This window comes from Ursus maritimus, unplaced genomic scaffold (genome assembly GCF_017311325.1).
Source record: "Ursus maritimus isolate PB19 unplaced genomic scaffold, ASM1731132v1 scaffold_25, whole genome shotgun sequence".
In the NCBI taxonomy this organism is placed as follows: domain Eukaryota; kingdom Metazoa; phylum Chordata; class Mammalia; order Carnivora; family Ursidae; genus Ursus; species Ursus maritimus.
In genome coordinates, this window is record NW_024425008.1 from 27,410,435 (window position 1) to 27,427,181 (window position 16,747).

At 49.8% G+C, this 16,747-nt stretch overlaps 1 protein-coding gene across 1 annotated transcript in view; it reads left to right on the plus strand.

The window, feature by feature from the left end:
• DPF3 (double PHD fingers 3) overlaps nt 1-7,736 on the plus strand; it is a 248,676-nt gene extending 240,940 nt beyond the window's left edge. The window contains exons 10-11 of the mRNA XM_008703117.2: nt 5,863-5,944; nt 6,455-7,736. Of these exons, the coding sequence (XP_008701339.2) occupies nt 5,863-5,944; nt 6,455-6,525 (153 nt within the window). The 3' untranslated portion in view covers nt 6,526-7,736. The remainder of the gene's footprint in view (nt 1-5,862; nt 5,945-6,454) is intronic.
• Nucleotides 7,737-16,747: the final 9,011 nt, after the last annotated feature.

The window sequence follows — 16,747 nt, forward strand, 5'->3', positions numbered from 1 at the left end:
TATTGTTAAATGAAGAAAGCTAAGTAAAGACAGTATCTATATAGTATGCTGCCATTCTTGTAGGAAAAGCGTAAGAAAATATACATGTATCTGTTACTTGTGTTAAAGAAATACAGGAAGGATAAACAAGAAACTAAAGAGACTGATTACCTACAGCAGTGGGTGGGAATGGGGTAGAAAGAATGGGGAAACAGGTGTGGGATAGTAGGGATAAGGGGAGATGGCACTTCTCTGAGAATGCCTTTTTGTACCGTTCTGGTGCTTAGGACCAAGGTATTGTTGCACATTTTCTATTACAGTTAAATACCCAAATCAACCAGGATGTGGGGGCTGGGGGCCGAAACTGGAATATGAACAGTCGCAAATGAACCTAACATAATGTAAACAGATAGAGCAACCACGCTGAGGGGTGGGGAAGGAAAGAACTAACTTTCGTAACTTTAAGAAAGAAGTATATGACTGTGTATTTTAAGGCTAAAGGCAGAAAGGACTACATACATATTATACTTTAGTTAGTAAATGTGTTTCTTACAGACATGTAAATTAGTCATTCTGCAACTACTTTATGTGTGTCCAGGTCTGAACTAATAACTATACATTGTGGTGATGAGAGCCAGGTTTCTCAATGTCAGAGAAAGAATAATCAAATAGAGGGAAGGCTAGGCTGAATCCTATGGTGTTGGGGTGGAATGGGGGTATCAGGGGATTTTTTGATATAACATATTGTATATATATATATACAATACATGTATGTATACATATACATGCTTATATATATCTATAGCTATATACATGCATGCATACATATGGCTAGACACAGAAATAAATACAGGTGTGAGCATGTGTACTGCACATACACTTACTTCCTAATTCTATTGGCTGGGAGACCCTAGAAGCAATGACAACCCAGAGGCAATGAGGATCCATGGTACCCAGATATTGGTTTCTAAATACCATTCTCCAGTAAAAAGAACTAGGAACCCTTGGATAAATGGCTGATGCTAGGGCTGGAAAATACAAGAGGAGCCTGGAGCATCCTGTGGTACTAGAAAGTACGGAAATGCTCAAAAATTGATAAGGCATGTCTAAAGGACCCAGGAACTAACTTGAAGGAACTCCTAATGGCAAGTCTGGGACAAGTTGAACAACAAAATAAATAATGATAGTATTGAATTATAACTCAAAGAACAAAATCCATACTGATATTTTAAAATTTTGAATAAATAAATAAAACTCTTCCTCAGAGCAGAATTACAATTAATAAATGTAGAGGGAAGAAGGAAATCACCAATAGGCAAGCATCACCGTTCTGGTTGTTGTAAGCAAGACAATCAGTTGATGCCAAAATTAGTGAGCAAAAGTATGGTCAGAAACAGAATATTTGCATAATCTCAAAGTATCTCCCTCACCAGATTACTATTTAATACATTACAAAGGGAATAATTATAACATTATAGCGGAAAAACCGACAGACGCTACCTTAATTATATGATCAGAGTAACATGACTTGCAACAAGACATATTGGTATCAGTATGTCCCCATATGATGCACTGAGAAGGGCACATCTCTTTTGTAGCATTCTTGCCAAAAGTGCATAACCTCAATCTTTTCATGAGAAAAGATCAGACAAACTCAAAGTGAGTGACATTCTACAAAAATCACTGGCCTAGATTCTTCAAAAGCATCAAGGTCGTGAAAGATAAAGAAACTGAAAAACTGTCATAGAGTCAAGGACACTAAGAAAACATGATGACTAAATACAGTGTGAGATCCTGGATTGGATGCTGGGAAAAGAGACAGAAGTGGGAAAACTGGTGAATTTCAAATGAGGTCTGCAGATTAGTCAGTAATATAATGTAATATTCCGCTTTTCATGATTGTACTATTGTAATGTAAGATGGTAACATTAAGAGAAGCTGAGTAAAGTGTGTACAGAAGCTCTCTGTACCATTTCACAACTTTCTCTGAGATAAAAATTATATCAAGATAATAAATAAAAGAATAATGGGATGTTTCCCTAGCATCTTCCAAAGGTGACAACATTTTTTAAAAATAGTATCTTTATGAACTCAAGGATTTAAATATATTTGATTTGTTTCAATCCATTACAGTTAAAATTGTCCCATATTTGGCCAGTAAGAATGTAATCAGTTTGGATCCTGAGTCCTTTTGACATGACCCCAATAGTATTTGATGGTCTCTATGCTTTCCAATATGTGAAAATATTTATACATTTCATGCCCTGGACCTGGAACAGCCATTTCTTCAAGGACTCCTGGTTCCTTTTAGTGGGCAATGATCTTTAGAGAACATAATAGGAGTGCTAGGGGTGCTAATTTTTACTGAATTAGTCATTGTTTTGGGGCATTTTAAATGGACAGAACTAGAAAATATGTTTTGTTCGTTTTGAAGATAAAATACTGAATTTGTATGGATACTTGAATTTATACTGGTACTTCTAATTCATACCCAGGACTAACTGGAGGGTTTTTACTTAACTTCATTGATCTTACATCTGTATTTTCTTTCAAGTATGTCAAAATTCTTCTCAGTAACAATATAATCTCTCATTTGATACATACCTGTCTCAGAATATTAATTCCACTATTACTGCCAACAATTTGGTTGCTGGAAACACACACACACACACACACACATTTTTGTTCTTAAGGTGTGTTTGACTCAGGATGTATAGTCAAACTACTTGTTTTAAAGTCACTTGGAATAGTTACTTTCTACGTGGTCATCCATCAACCAATACATAATTAGATTCACTTGTTTCATTTGTCTTTTGGGGGGGGCAATAGTGTGAATTTTGTTTATTACTATGAAAAATATTTACTGGTTCCAGAATCGAGTCTATTAAAACAAACAGATATTCAAAGAAATCTGGCTTCTACCCCTACTCTTTCACACGATTCCCTCACTCTGCTCATAGGTGACCATTTAAAAAAATTATGGCTTATCTTTTCATTCCATTTAAATATAACATATTACATGTATAAGTATATGAATTCATAAGAAATCATGTGTTTGAATCCAAAACAAGGAATGCATTTTCTTAAACAATAGCAACAGACACGCCTGTTTTCCTCACCTTGCTTTTTCATTGGATATCCTTGAGATTACTCACTCCACCACAATATATAGACATAATCTTAACTTCTTCCTTCAGCTGCATAGTTCCTCATTAGTTTATTTAACTAGTGTCTTATCGATGGTCATTTGGGTTAGTTCTGGTCTTTGGCTTTACAAACAGTGTTAATCCAGAGGTTTCTCATCGACTTGGCAGAGCTGTAGGGGAGGAATCGAGGAGTGAGCCTGCGTGGGCAGTAGGGTTCCTCTCACACAGAGATTTACCCTGCACATCTCACAATGAGGTTCCCATTCTACTGAAACTGGTTCTTGGGTACTTAGGAGTAAGAGGTACATAAATTCTATTTTTCACTGGGCTTAGCATGAGCTGGCCGATCTGGGTGGTTTTGACAGGCAGTTATCCTGAAAAGTACACGAGAAGGAAGAGAATGTGGAGCTGGATAACAATCAGCCTGTGAAAAATGTATTTAAATCCACAGATGCCTGGTTTCCCTTTGGGAAAGTCTAATCCAGGGTATTCTCCCTTCTTGTATTTCTTGTGTCAGCATTATAGCAGGAGTTATGTGTCTTTAAGACTTTAGTAATACTCTTTCTGAAAAGTCTCTCCCTATTTTCTGTTCCCATCCTAACTCGTTCCTCCTTGTATTATTCCTAAGTCATATAGTAATATAGCTTACTTCAGCTCCAAGACAATGGTGTAACTCTTTTTGGAGTTAACCACACTGTCCTGGTTTTCATCCTACCTCTCTGTGTGTCTTAGTCTCTTTTTTCTCTGTCTGGTCTTTATCTCAGTAACGTTTTTTGAGTCCTTGATTTTTCAGAAAATTCAGTGGAAGCTGTGGACTTACTCTTTTCTCAGAAAAATGTACGTTTGTACCTACACACAAAGTTGTGCATATAATTTCACAAAGGTCATGGACATCCCTCCGTGAGCTCCAGTTAAAGGACATCTGTGACATACTCTGGGCTTTCTCTCTTAGGACCTCCATTACCGTCTAATCCCCAATGACTCACAAATGCGTATCTCATGATAGGCACCTCTCCTGATGTCCAGCTGCCCCAGGGCCTCGCACCCCCACTGCGTGATCTGTAGGTGTGTAGAACACGTCTCCAGCTGAGCCGTGGATCTACTCTTCTGCCCATGTCTCAAGGGATAGCTGTATCATCTGGCTTGCTGACCAAGCCACAACCTGGGAGACATTCGTGATTTCTTCGCTATCATTTCCACATCTAATCAATAACTTTGAAATGGGAACAAGACCCTTGCCTTTCCCCCATGCCACAACCCTAGTTCAGGCCACTATCACCTCTCACCTGGATGGTGGTAGTAGCATCCTAAGTGATCTTCCAGCCTCTAGAACCAACCTTCCCCTGCCCAGGTATCTATTCTTACGCAGCAGCTAGGGAGATCTTTCTAAATTCCCTGTGCGACCCGTCACTCCTCTGTTGCTAACTCTTCAAAAGCTTTCCATTGCCCTGTTGAAAGGTATTAGTGTGATTAAAAAAAAAAAGTCTTTCATGATATCTCCTGCCTTATTGCTTGCTTGCTGGGGTTTCCAACTTCAATATCTACTTTTTCCAGGATCTCTGTGCTGAGGGGAGCCAGGGTGAGATGTGATGCAAAATACTTAGTTTTGCAAATGTCTTATAAGCCATCCAAGCAGGTGCAAAGAATGGAGCAGAGCTGAACCTGGATAATGGGGAGCAGATCACAGATGCGTAGCAAGTTCTGAAGGAGATGTGGAGATGAGTTAAGAAAAGGTTCTGCCCCAAGGGCCTTACAGTCTGTAAAGGAGGAGACAAAGGAGGCATATTCCAAAGGAACTAGTCAAGAAAACAATTGTGCGTAGATGTCTACCACATGCCAGGCTTTGTGGCATGAAGGAAAATACTATTAAGAGTCATAAGAAAGAGAGGGGACTATGGTGATGCAGGAGGGGAGAGGGAACTTCCATTTGAGCTAGATTAGTGACATCTCTGTGGGATGGAAGAGCTGGAAGACTTGAAGTGTGGGTAGGGAATGGTCTAGAAGAGCAGGGGTCAGGGGCTGGGAGAGCATCCAGGCAGAGGGAACTGGGGGAGCGAAGGGGCAGACTGCATGCTTTGAAGTTAAACACCATGCTAAATGGTCCTGTTCTTACCTGGGCTCCAGGCTCCAGCCCCTGAGGTGGCTTTGGGGATCTGAAAAGGTGGCATCGCATCACATGCGTTTCTCTGTATTCGTGTAATGAAACCCTGAGAAGGCTCTGAGGTGTCCTAGATGTTACCATCAAGTATGACTGTTGCCCTTTTTACACATGGAAAGGGTGAGGTTAAGAGGAATTCACTTAAAATTTGCAAACATTTAAAGTACTTTCTGTGCACTAGGCAATCATTATGGGGAACACAGAAATGCATAAAAGTGGTTCTCCTTCTTATGGAAACAGAGTTATTGGCTACAGGAGTTCCAAAGAATAAGGAATCTCTTTAAACTTGAATGTGAGGTGGTAGTCAAGGAAGGCTTCTTGGAGGAGGTATGATTTGAGCAGAACCCTAAAATGGGGGTAGAGTTGGCATAGTTGGGGAAGCAGAGGGGGAATTTCCAGGTGTAGGAGAAGAACCAAGCATATTCAGGGCACAGTGAAGACTTCAAATGGGTCCTGGAAAGGGGCATTCAGAGAGGTGGGTCTGCACAGAATAGGCTGGAGGAGTAGGTGGGGCCGGACACTGGCCCTAAACAATTCACTCTGTCTCTCCTCCTCTCCACCTACTCTGTCTTCCACCAGGACCAGCTACTCTTCTGTGACGACTGTGACCGTGGCTATCACATGTACTGTTTAAATCCCCCAGTGGCTGAGCCCCCAGAAGGTAATGATGATGAGGCCGACAGTAGCAACAACAGCTACTCCTGCCACTTAGGGAGCCCCCACTATGGTGCAGGCCTTGTGCGAAGGCCTTTACATGTCTTGTCTCATTCAATCATCCCAATCCTATGAGGTAGGTAAGACCGCTACCATTTTACAGATGAGGAAACGGAGGCACGGTTCAACCCCCTGAAACTTCAGCCTGGGGGGCCCAAGGAGATGTTTCCCCGGGTGTGTGGCTAAAGTGGTGGGGAGGTGTAAGCTGCCAGGGGAACCGGCCCAGGCCTGGTGGTGCTACTGGTGACACACCGTCCAGGAACGAGGGTCTTTACAACAGTTCAGCTGATAGCCTCGGAGCACTTGTTTTCTGAGCAGCACTGACCCTCTGCCGAGTTACAGACCACAGCCCATGCTCGGATGGGCCGGGGTCTGGCCTGTAGGAGTTAGGGCCAAGGGGCGGGGCTTGAGGGTGGGGAAGGGGCTGCTGGTCACCAGGGCATCTTGTTTCTCGTAGGAAGCTGGAGTTGCCACCTGTGCTGGGAACTGCTCAAAGAAAAAGCCTCAGCCTTTGGCTGCCAAGCCTAGGGCCCCAGGTCACAGAGCGTGACCTGCTGCTGGAGAGGCGGAGGCGGAGCCCATTTCCAACCCGATCAAGCCCCCACCCCCATATATCCAGACAGACCAACTGTAAGGAAAAGCTGCGGTCCCAGAGGGCCTGGACACGTGAAACCGAGAGGGTGAGGTGTCTGCTTACCTCCCACACACAGGTTCCAGCACTGCGGCCAGCCCCTCCTCGTTTCCACCAGAAGGATCTCACACTTTCGAAGAACACCCCTAGCCCCAGCCCTGTGGAACCCCCTCACGTTGACCCCGGCCCCGCAGCCCTCTCACTTGTTCCCATTTTAAGGGAAGCTGTTTTGTGACCACCGATCAGTCGTTCATGTGTAGTTTGGTGTTTTCTATCTATTGTGTTCCAAGAAATCTTCACACAGCCTCCCGCCTCCTGCTTCGGCTCTTTATCCTGAACTCAGCAGAGGAACAAAAGGCTGTGGAGAAGTTGTTATTTATTACAAGCCTCCCTGGAAACTTCTAGACTTGGAGTCGGGAGGCCATCTTGATGATGAAAATCCCTCTTTGTTCCTTGGTCCTTGTGAAGAAGAAAAGCGGTTTTCTGCCCCCACCCCCGACACCCCCACGGATACCTAGTGGTGTGTATGGTCAAGGTGGTCTCTTGATGGGGCGGGAGAGGGAAGTAGAAGCGCTGAGGGGTGGGCAGAAGTGTTGGGAAGAAAATTCGGAGGCCCTGCCACAGCCAATCAGTATTTGTTATCCATCGGGAGTGGCTTTGCAAGGGATCAGGCTTTGTGGTTCCTTGACCTTCAAAGCTGGGATGTCCTTGAGGTGAGACAAGCCACAGCCTATGGCCAGGCAAGATGCTAACTAAGGCTCTGCCTCCCCACCAGCCTGGGTCTGGAGCTTTCCCTGGTGGCACTCAAGAACCAGGGGAGCGGGTGAAGGCTGCCCAGTCCAGAATTCAGACGCTGGTACAAAGGACTGCAGCTCTGCGAAACCCTTCAGTGTTGATGTGACACCACAGATTCCTTTCCCCGAGTAATTTCTTCCTTCTACACGGCGTGTGTTTGCCACTGTCTGCTGACACCCGACTCTGGAGATTCTAGGATGGGGAAGAGATGATTGTCTCTCAACAAATAACCGGGTGAAGGGATTACTTATGATCATCGTGGTAACGATGCAGAAACCGCAGCTTGAGGGCTGCTCTTGTCTCCTAAGCTCCCCAGTACGTGCTGGACTCTTGTTTTCCAAAAAAATGTTTTGAGAAGAAAGAGGTGGGAGTCTGAGCTTCCGAGAAGTCTGTGTCGGAAGTCAGCCCTGAGGGCCGGAGCCGCTCGGGCTGTCTTTGAATCTTGGTGGCGGTGGCCACGGCAGCAGCACACAATAACTGACATATTTCTGGAAAAATCATTTGCCCAAAGGGCAGGTCTCGGTGAGTGGGACCCTCGCGCATGCTCGGCTTCCCTGAAATCAGCTCCATCTCTGTGGTCCGCCTGCTTACAACAAAGGCCGAGGTTATTTTTAGTCCTTCAGCTCTTGAAGAAGCCCCTGGAGACTCGGGCTAGTTGGGCCACTTCTGCCGAGCTGCAGTGTTAGCACCACGACTTGGCAAGAGCCTCCCTCCTGGGCTAATTGCTCTTGGCCGGTGGACCCAGGGCAGCCTGGCGTGGAGCCGAGCTGTGCTGGTCTCCCCCAGGCCCTCGCAGAGTGACCTGTGGCAAGAGACGGGGGTCACTCTCCTGTAGGGGCCTGTGGCCTCCGAGTGAGCTGCGTGCATACGTAACGATCTGGTCTAAAGAGCCGGGTCCAGATGGGATTTTCGTCTTCCTCATACGATAACTTCCTCCCCCCTGCTGGTTGGGGAGCCTGTTTTGGATTCTGGAAGTCCAGGGAGGGTGTGGAAAGCTGCTGTGCCATCTTGTCATCTGTTACCCAGAAGTGTCACATCAGAGGAGATTTCCTCTCCTCACTTCTCTGTCTCTCTGTCCTCCCACAAAACCCAAAGTGGGGTGTCCTCAAGACTGATTATTGGTTTTGAAAATCACTTTGACTTAATTTTAGAGAAAAAGTTACCAAAATGTTCCCAAATGCCACAATGACTTAAAGGTTAAAAAAGGAAGTCTGAAACCCCAAACCGGGGCCCTCCTACTTGACAAAGCCTCTTTGGAGTATGTGCAAATTCATTCCCCACCTCAGCACAGATGATGGGGTGGCCCTGTTCTGCCTCCATCACACCTGCTGCCTGCGGAAGCTGTGAGGAGGGATTGAGTCTTGCAAGGGAGGGTGCTGTAATCCTGCAGTGGGGGCGGGGAGGGGTACCCAGGGCTCTAGAATGGATGTTAAGCAGGTCCAGAGTTCCCGTTCCAGTTTCATTCCCTGTAGGATGGGTCCAACCTCTTCCTCTTTGGAGATCTCAGTTTCCCCATCTGGAAAGTGGGGCTAGCAAAGCCAGCTTACGGGACAGCCCTGTCAGGGTACTGCAAGCAGACAAAATCTCTAGAGCCACATTGATCACTTTCTGTATTGAACCAAAGAAAGTGATGGTAAACTTCAAATTGGTCTTTCTCTGAGCCCCAGAGAATGAGCTAGAATCATGGGGTGCAGTGGGTGATCAGGGTTTTGGTTTTTGCCTTTGCTGTTCAGTAGCTGTGTGACCTTGGGCAAGTCACTTAACATTCCTGAACCTCAGTTTGCCCACCTATGATATAGAGCTAAAAATACTTGCTCTGCCTATTCCACAGTGACATTGGGAGATGGAAAAAGCATGTTATATAAGTAACTACTGGAAAGCAGGGCTTTCCGGGGAGGGATCCTCAATGATTTCTATGCCCAGTTCATGTGTGAATTAGTCAAGGTTAGATGCCTTCTCAGAATCTCCCTTTTGACCTAAATGGGTTTATGTTTTAGGGGCTAGGCTGCCTATGGTCAGAGCCAGTAGGCCAAACCTGTGACGACCCATGCATGGGTTTCCTGTTGGTGGGAGGTGAGGGATTTACCTTGGGGTTAGGGATTTCAGAATGAAGACACTTGGGATACTCCCTTCTACAAGATCATCGCCACCTAGATTGGGGAGCCAACTTCTGAAAAGGCCTGTAATTCAGTTCAGTGTAACATTCACTTAGAAACGTTGGTGTAAAGCCCAGCTCTGCTACTTTTTAGCTGGTTGACCTTGGGCAAATGACTTAACCCCTCTGGGGCTCATTTTCCACATCTGTGGGGTAGGGACGTGTGGCCTATCGAGCGGGGTTGTTGCAGGGATGAGCGCTAGTGCTGGTGAAGGTCCTGGCATGGGGCCTGGCCTGATGGAGGCCCCCCCACACTGGGGTACCTCTTGTCACTGGGTATAGAGGCCACCAAGTGGAGATAATGATGCTCTCGCCTGCCAGCTCAAATCGCTGGAGCAGCCAGAGTGCCTTTGCTCCACTTCACCCCGATATTGTGTCTCCACCTGGCCAGAGAGGAGGCAAGGCTGCAGGATCCACGCCAGAAGTGGAAACCCTCTGTTTTCGAAACCCTGCTTTTTGGGCCTGCAGCAAATCCAGGGCAGGCAACACTGTGAGGCTATCCAGACAGGCCTCTGCTAGGAGACTGGCATTCTGATTGCCTTCTCAACCCCCACTGGTGCAGAGCACCTGGAGCAGGAGCCCGTGGGTCCCACGGCGTCCCTGCTCCTGTCATCACCCCTGGGCCGGTGGGAAGTCCAGGCAGGCCGCGAAGAGCGGCTGCTTCCCGGGGCCCTACTCAGACGTGAGACTGGAACGAGGGTGGTGAGCCGTGGGTGGGTGGGAGGGAGGCCAGATTCCTCTAGAGCTGGAGAAGATAACAGGTTTTAAGGTTGGGGGAGGGTTTGGATTTCACAGTGATGGTTTCATGATACCCCAGAGAGCTACACTTGTGATGCGTTTTGGGCTTTGTGCTTTGAATACAGCACGATTTCTTTTGGCCCTCCCCTTGAAGAGTTCAGATATTTTAAGGAAGAAAAATGAGAAGATTATTATTACTTTTCCTATTGGGGCAAGTTTAGGAGACAGACCTGTGCTCTTGAAGACAGATTACTGGCAACTTCAGGCTTCGGACTCGGAGAAGAGGGGCCCCTGGTTTGCTCACTGAGTCTGTGGGTGGGGGGGAGGGCCGGGAGCCCCATGGACCACCTTCCCTGTCTCTAGGCTGGTTCTCAGCCTGCTACAAGTGGGGGTACAGCAGCCGCCCTTCCTCTCTCACTCCCTCACCCCCCAGTGCAGGGTCTTCCTCAGGACGTGTCTATGTCCCACCCCTAGGAAATGCTGGCTCCTTGCACCAGAGCCGCGCTCACACTCCCAGCGGAGACGCCCAACAGGCCGCAGCTGTCTCCTTTTCCGAGCTGTGCCCTGGTGTCACCTGTAGCGGGTTCATTATTTTGCAAGAGGAAGGGATGAAGGGGGGTCCAAAGGAAGGAGATGGGGAGGGTCAAAGGTCTTTCATGTCAGGCAAAGCAAAATGAAGAGAAGGGAGGGGAGGGCACTTGAGGAGGGCCCAGAAACCTGACTTGCACTTAGAAGTCCTAGAGCTAAATAACTAGAGGGTGTGGGGTGGGGAGGGAGAGCGCTGCCAACTGCTCGGGTGTCTTGAATGTGGGAGGACGGACAGGGCCCCCAGACAGACGGACTGGGGGCTTCCTTTGAGCATCTCAGCAGCTGCTCCTAGGAAGGCCTGGCTGCGTGGCCCCCTCTCCATGCTTCCAGCCCGGGCTGCTGGGAAGAGAGGCCCAAAGGAAGCACCTCCAGGAAACGGTGATAGGGAGGGATGTGGGCCTTGCCCGGTCCTCCTCCAGTTGGTTTCTTAGAATGAACAGGGGGCTCCCTGTGTGAGGGGAAAGATCTGGAAGTGGGTGGATTTCCAGGGAAGGCTCTGTCTGGGCTCTGAGTGAGGCTTGGCTGTGTCCCCACAGATGGCTGAGACCTGAGGTAACTCCCCAGGATCCTATGCGGCTGTTGGGGCGGGGGCATGATAACGGGGGTCAGAGGGTACAGGAATGCCCCTTGGTCAGTCTCTTTGTTCCCAACTCCCTTCCTTTCTTTGCTCCAGTGCCTTGAAAGGCGGTCACTCCAGAGTTTCCCCCTCTTTGGCCCCACCAAGAGAAGGAAGCATTTGTGCTGATGGTGACATTTCCCAGGGCAGGCCAGAGGAAGGCAGGAACCGGGACTGGCGGGCAGCCAGAACCCTCTTCGACAGAGATATAAATACTAATAATGACCTCTAGCCCAGGCAGTGAGCAAAGTGGCCATTCAGGGCGGCACCGACCCAGTCTGGCACACACACGCTTCCGTGGTGGGAAACGGAGGATGGGGAAGCGGTCCTTTCAGAACTTGGGGGAGGCCCCTGAGCCCTGATATTGCCCCTCAGAAACCTCTCCAGGTTGAATTTACGCCCACCGCATCCTGTTTGCCTGCCTCTTTGCATCTCTATTATTTCTATCAATGTTATCAATACTGATGATGAAAACAGGGACTTACACACACGCACCCCTCGCTTAACAAACAAGAGTGAACCTTCTGTATTGCTCTAGGCTCAGAGGGAGAACCTGCTTGTCACAGGGTGTCTTTCCCTGCGGTCCAGCCAGGCCCACCCCAGGTTCCAGCCCCTGCACACCTCGGGGACTTGTACGGGGAGCCTTATGCTTGGAGGACCACTGGCACACGGACTCCCTCCCCTCTTCCCTCACTTCTGCTTCTTTGGGGGCATGTGTTTGGCAATCGTTGTGGACTTGGAAACAAAAGTCTCAATTCTGCTGTCAAAGGGACACGCAGATTTTATGGCTGGAATCGGGATTGTGGTTCTTATTGACTTCGCCCTTTCGTGTTTACTCCTCACCCGAGACCTTGGTTCTCCTCTGCTTGGCCCGAGGGCCCGTCTCCTTCTTTCTTGCCCGCGCCGCTCCCTTCCCTCCTGCCACGCTAGACGCCGAAGGGTGGGGTGCTGGTGGGAACATGCAGAGGCACAAAAGAAAAAGAAAATATACCCCCTGCAACATTTTCAACATGTAGTTGAAGAGGCCTAAATTAGGTACTAGAAAAAAAGGAAGGAAACATTGCTAGATAATACGTGAGTGAGAGAATGAAACTGTAGAATGGTTAGCTCAGAGCAGAGGAGGTGGGAGCAGGTGGCTGGAGACGGGGCTAGGGAGGCAGAGAGCCCTAGCTTCCAGATGCATCTGGTCCCTGTGACATTTGGGAAAGCAGAGGAATCATGCTGTGGCAGGAAACGGTCAGATGCTTAGGGAGCATTTGTGCCTTTGGCTGGGAAAACGAGAGACGTCCATCTGAGTTGCTCACCGTTTATCTGCCATGTTTGCCCACGGGGCACTTTTGCCCTGAAGGAAAATGAGCATATTTCTTGCATACCGTGAGGGGGGCTGGGCAGGCTGGTACTGGCTAGAACGCTTGGCAGGGCACCCACTATGTGTAGGGCAACACACTAGGTCCTCTGGGGCTGGAAAAAGAAACCATATCCTGGCCCAGGCTTCAACCTGCTTTGCAGTTCCAAAATCCTACTCTCCCATGGCATTCTGACCACGTGGCAGGAGGCACACCGTCAGGGAAGGTGCATGTGTAGCCAGGCCTCTCCTTTTGTGTTCATGCATGCTCACGGATAGAAGACGGGCAGGCTCAAGAGTCTGGTGGTTTCCACCCTCTGGAGGTCGGGGGAAGAACACAGTTGACCTCAGCCTAGTTGCTTGTAACCATCTGCCCGAGCACTGGCTGCCCTTGGAAGGTGACCGTCTTTACCACGAACTTCAGCGATCATGAAGGCACCTGGGTTGGAGGGCACCACGGGGCCGAAGAGAACAGAGGCTGTGCCTCCAAATGCTGGTTTGGGCTCCTGGGGTGGTGGGTGGGGAGGTGCAATTGGCAGGGCCTGACCAGAGCTGGAAAGTGACTCAACCAACAGTCTTGTCCCATCCCCACTAGAAAGAGCAGAGGGGAATGGTGGGACAGGGGCCTCATGCTCAGACTGGGTGGACTTCCATGGAGACCCCACCAGCCTGTCTTGGCCTCCTGTGTGGTTCTGGCAATGGCCTCGGGAGGCAGGCGTGGGGGAGAGGCCCAACGCTGGAGGTGTTTCCAGTAACCCTCCTATGCCCACCTTTGGCCAGGTGCTCATCGGATCCTGACTTCATGCTTCAGTAGATGTCCTGTTATCTGAATTGACAGCATCAGGGATAAGCCATTTGTTCCATCTTTTCTCTGCACATGTGACAGCCAGATTTCCGCCTCTCACTACTCCCTGAAGCGGCCAGACGGAGCTTGCTTTCAAGCTTGATGCCGGGGCTCGGGGGAAGGCGCGGCTCTGCCCCGGTGTGGGTGTTAGTGCAGAGCTGGCCTAAAGCAGCCTTTGGTTTCTCTTCTGGGAGGCGCCAAGAAGGCTCTTTGGGGTCCCTGGACAGCACATGGCTCTGAGCAAGGCAGAATTGTGGTGATCTCTGTGAGAGACTCGGGGACATAAGGCTTTCATGATGCTTGGCTGCCAGGCTGGTTCTCAGGGCCTGAGAACCTGAAATGCATTCTGGGGTTTGACCCACCACCCATATGAAAGCCTTCGGTTCTTTTGAACTGAGCCTCCTTTGAATGACCCCGATTCACCCGGTCTCTTGTGCTGGTGGCAGGGCAGAGGGGAGAGTCATCTGACTTGGATGCCGTCCAGACCAGACTGGCAGCACCATGCCCAGCAGCCGGCTGCAGACTCTGAGCCCACTGGTTCCCTAAGCTCCATGAGGGGTGGACCCGGGAGCAGGACAGCTCTGAGCCCTGAGACAGTCTCCCTCCCACCGCCACCTGAGTAGACTCTCCGGCTGAGAGCACAGCCTGCTCAGACCCCCTCCCAGCCTGATGCTGACCCACTAGACCAATCAGGAAAGCCACACCGGAAGGAGAGACTGGCCTGTTCATGTGACCCAGTGGATTGGGCAAAAGCCAGTCCTCAGGTAGGTCTGCTCCCCACCCCCCTTTGTTTAGGCTGAAGGCAATTTTAAAGCCCGGTTTGGAGAACATTCCCTTTTGAGAGCCAAGAAATGGAGCATCTCTGCCCAGAAGCTGAAAGAAATTGCTTTTCTTCTTCTAGCTGCCTGATGCCCCACTGTGTTTCTCCTCAGGAGGAGGCTGGTTCTGGGGGCTTCGGTGAGGGCTGCCACCGCATGTGAAGCCCGGAGTTGTCGGTGGGCTAGAGTAGAAAGGACGAAGGGGTCCTTTAGAAGGAGGTACCTACCCAGGTGCCGTGCGAGGAAGCTCACGGCTGTGTAAGTTCCGGGAAGGGCATGGAAGCCCTCGGGCTGGCTCAGGGTTGGAGAAGTCTGGGAAGGGCTTAGGCTTCACGGCTCTGTCTCAGCTGGTGATAGACCCTGGGTACCTTGCAGCCTCAGGAATTTACTGCCCCCTGATGGCTTTGGCTGTGTTTGGAAAGGGTAGCCCTGGAGATGTTCCAGTGACCTCCTACTGCTTGGTCCATCATATCTAGACCTGCAGACGCGATGCAAGCTCGGGGTCACTTTCTTCCAGGGGTGGGCACAAGAGAGGGAAGCCGTTCAACAGTACACCCCCATCTTTCCAAAGTGCTTTCTTGTCTCGTGTGCTCTCTCACCCCCCACCCCCACCCCGCCCCAGCTCTTTCTGAAACTCTAAGTCATGAAGGAATGGCTGAGAGAGCTGGCCTCGACGATCGACATGCCTGCCACTGAGGGTCTTCCTTTTATGCTCCCTCGGACTCCCTCCCCATTGGACCTTGGGTTCCAACACCACATTACCTCCTGCTGACTGCACAACTTCGGGTTTTTGCCTTGAGCTGCTCGAGGACATTGGACAGTGTCCAGGACGGAGGCTGGCACAGTTTTCATGAGACTAGAGAGAACGGCTCCAGGCTTAGGAAGTGGTACTGAATGGTCTGAAGAAGAGATCCCTATTGGCTCCTCTCAAAAGCAACCATAACAACAGGCGACCAAACGGAAGCCCCCAGCCCCGCCCCCTGACTCTTCCAGGTGTGATGTGATGTAGTCTCAGCGTGTAGGTGTGTGCGCGCCGCTCTGCTCCCGTCTTCTGGGGTGCTCCTTTCTCCTGTGTCAAGTCCCCCCTTTTCCGTGGCTCCCGAAGTGGAGAGTGATGTGATGTTTCTGCCCTCTCTAAGGGATGTTTCACGCGCTCTCGTGTTTCAGTATTGGAGGTGAGGCCGTGCCACATCTCCCACTGTCCAAGGGGCCACGCAGGTTCTGTGACTTCCCAGAGAGCTGGTGTGCTGTGAAAGTCTCCAGGAGGATCTCCAGGTTGGAAACAGCCCACATCCTGACTCAGGCTCACCCAGAGGCCGAGGCAACTGCACTATTCAGGAAGGCTGCCTGGAGGGGCTGCCCAGGACCCAGGACCCCTTCCTCTCTCCCTGCCTTGGCTCCCGTCCTGACCGGGTTCTGGGAGGAGGGCCTTGGAGAGGTCAAGACCTGGAGCTGACATAACGTGGGCATCAAGCAGTCTTTATCTTGGGGACCCCTGGACGTCCCAGCCCCTCTGTGGAGCCCTTGCACGCTCACGAAGACTGAGTCACAGGCCCCGTCCCTTGTTTGCTGTGGTTAGTATCTTGTTCTGTGGTTGGTTAGCAGTGTTGATGACCTATGTAGCAAATCTTTTTTGTCTGCAATTTAGAGAATGTGTAAACAAATAAAAGGCTTTAAAACGCTTGGGAACTTTTGGTTATTTCCCCCCCACCCCACCCCCGTCTTCAAAAAATCAACTGGAAACTTACAGATCCTGTGGGAGTAGGGCCCTTTCACATTGGGGTATACAGTGGGACTCCATGTTGCACATGCATGTGTGGTGTGTGTCAGGCTCCAGAGAGACCCTGGTGCTTTCATGTTTGCAAGGAGACTCCCGGTCCAGGTCTCAGTTGCTGCTGGTGCTGGACTTCTGGCCGCCACAAGCTCCGGGGAAGCCTCCATCCCTGAGCCTTCCGTAGGCACAGCAGGTGGCCCCACCTAGAGCGTCACGGAGGAGGAGACCCCTGTGAGAGGCCAGGGCATTCTGAAGAGGACCCCCTAGAACTTCTGGGGGAGGGGAGGTGGATGATTCAGGGATGACTCACGGCTGAGGTGGGGGAACGTGGTGGGGGAAAGAGAGACCTCAGGCTCAGGACCCATCTAGAAGCCAGCTGAGTCATTGCTCCTCCCCTCGCAGGTCAGAAACCGCCTTCCATAAAAGGCAGTGGGATGGCTGCCCTG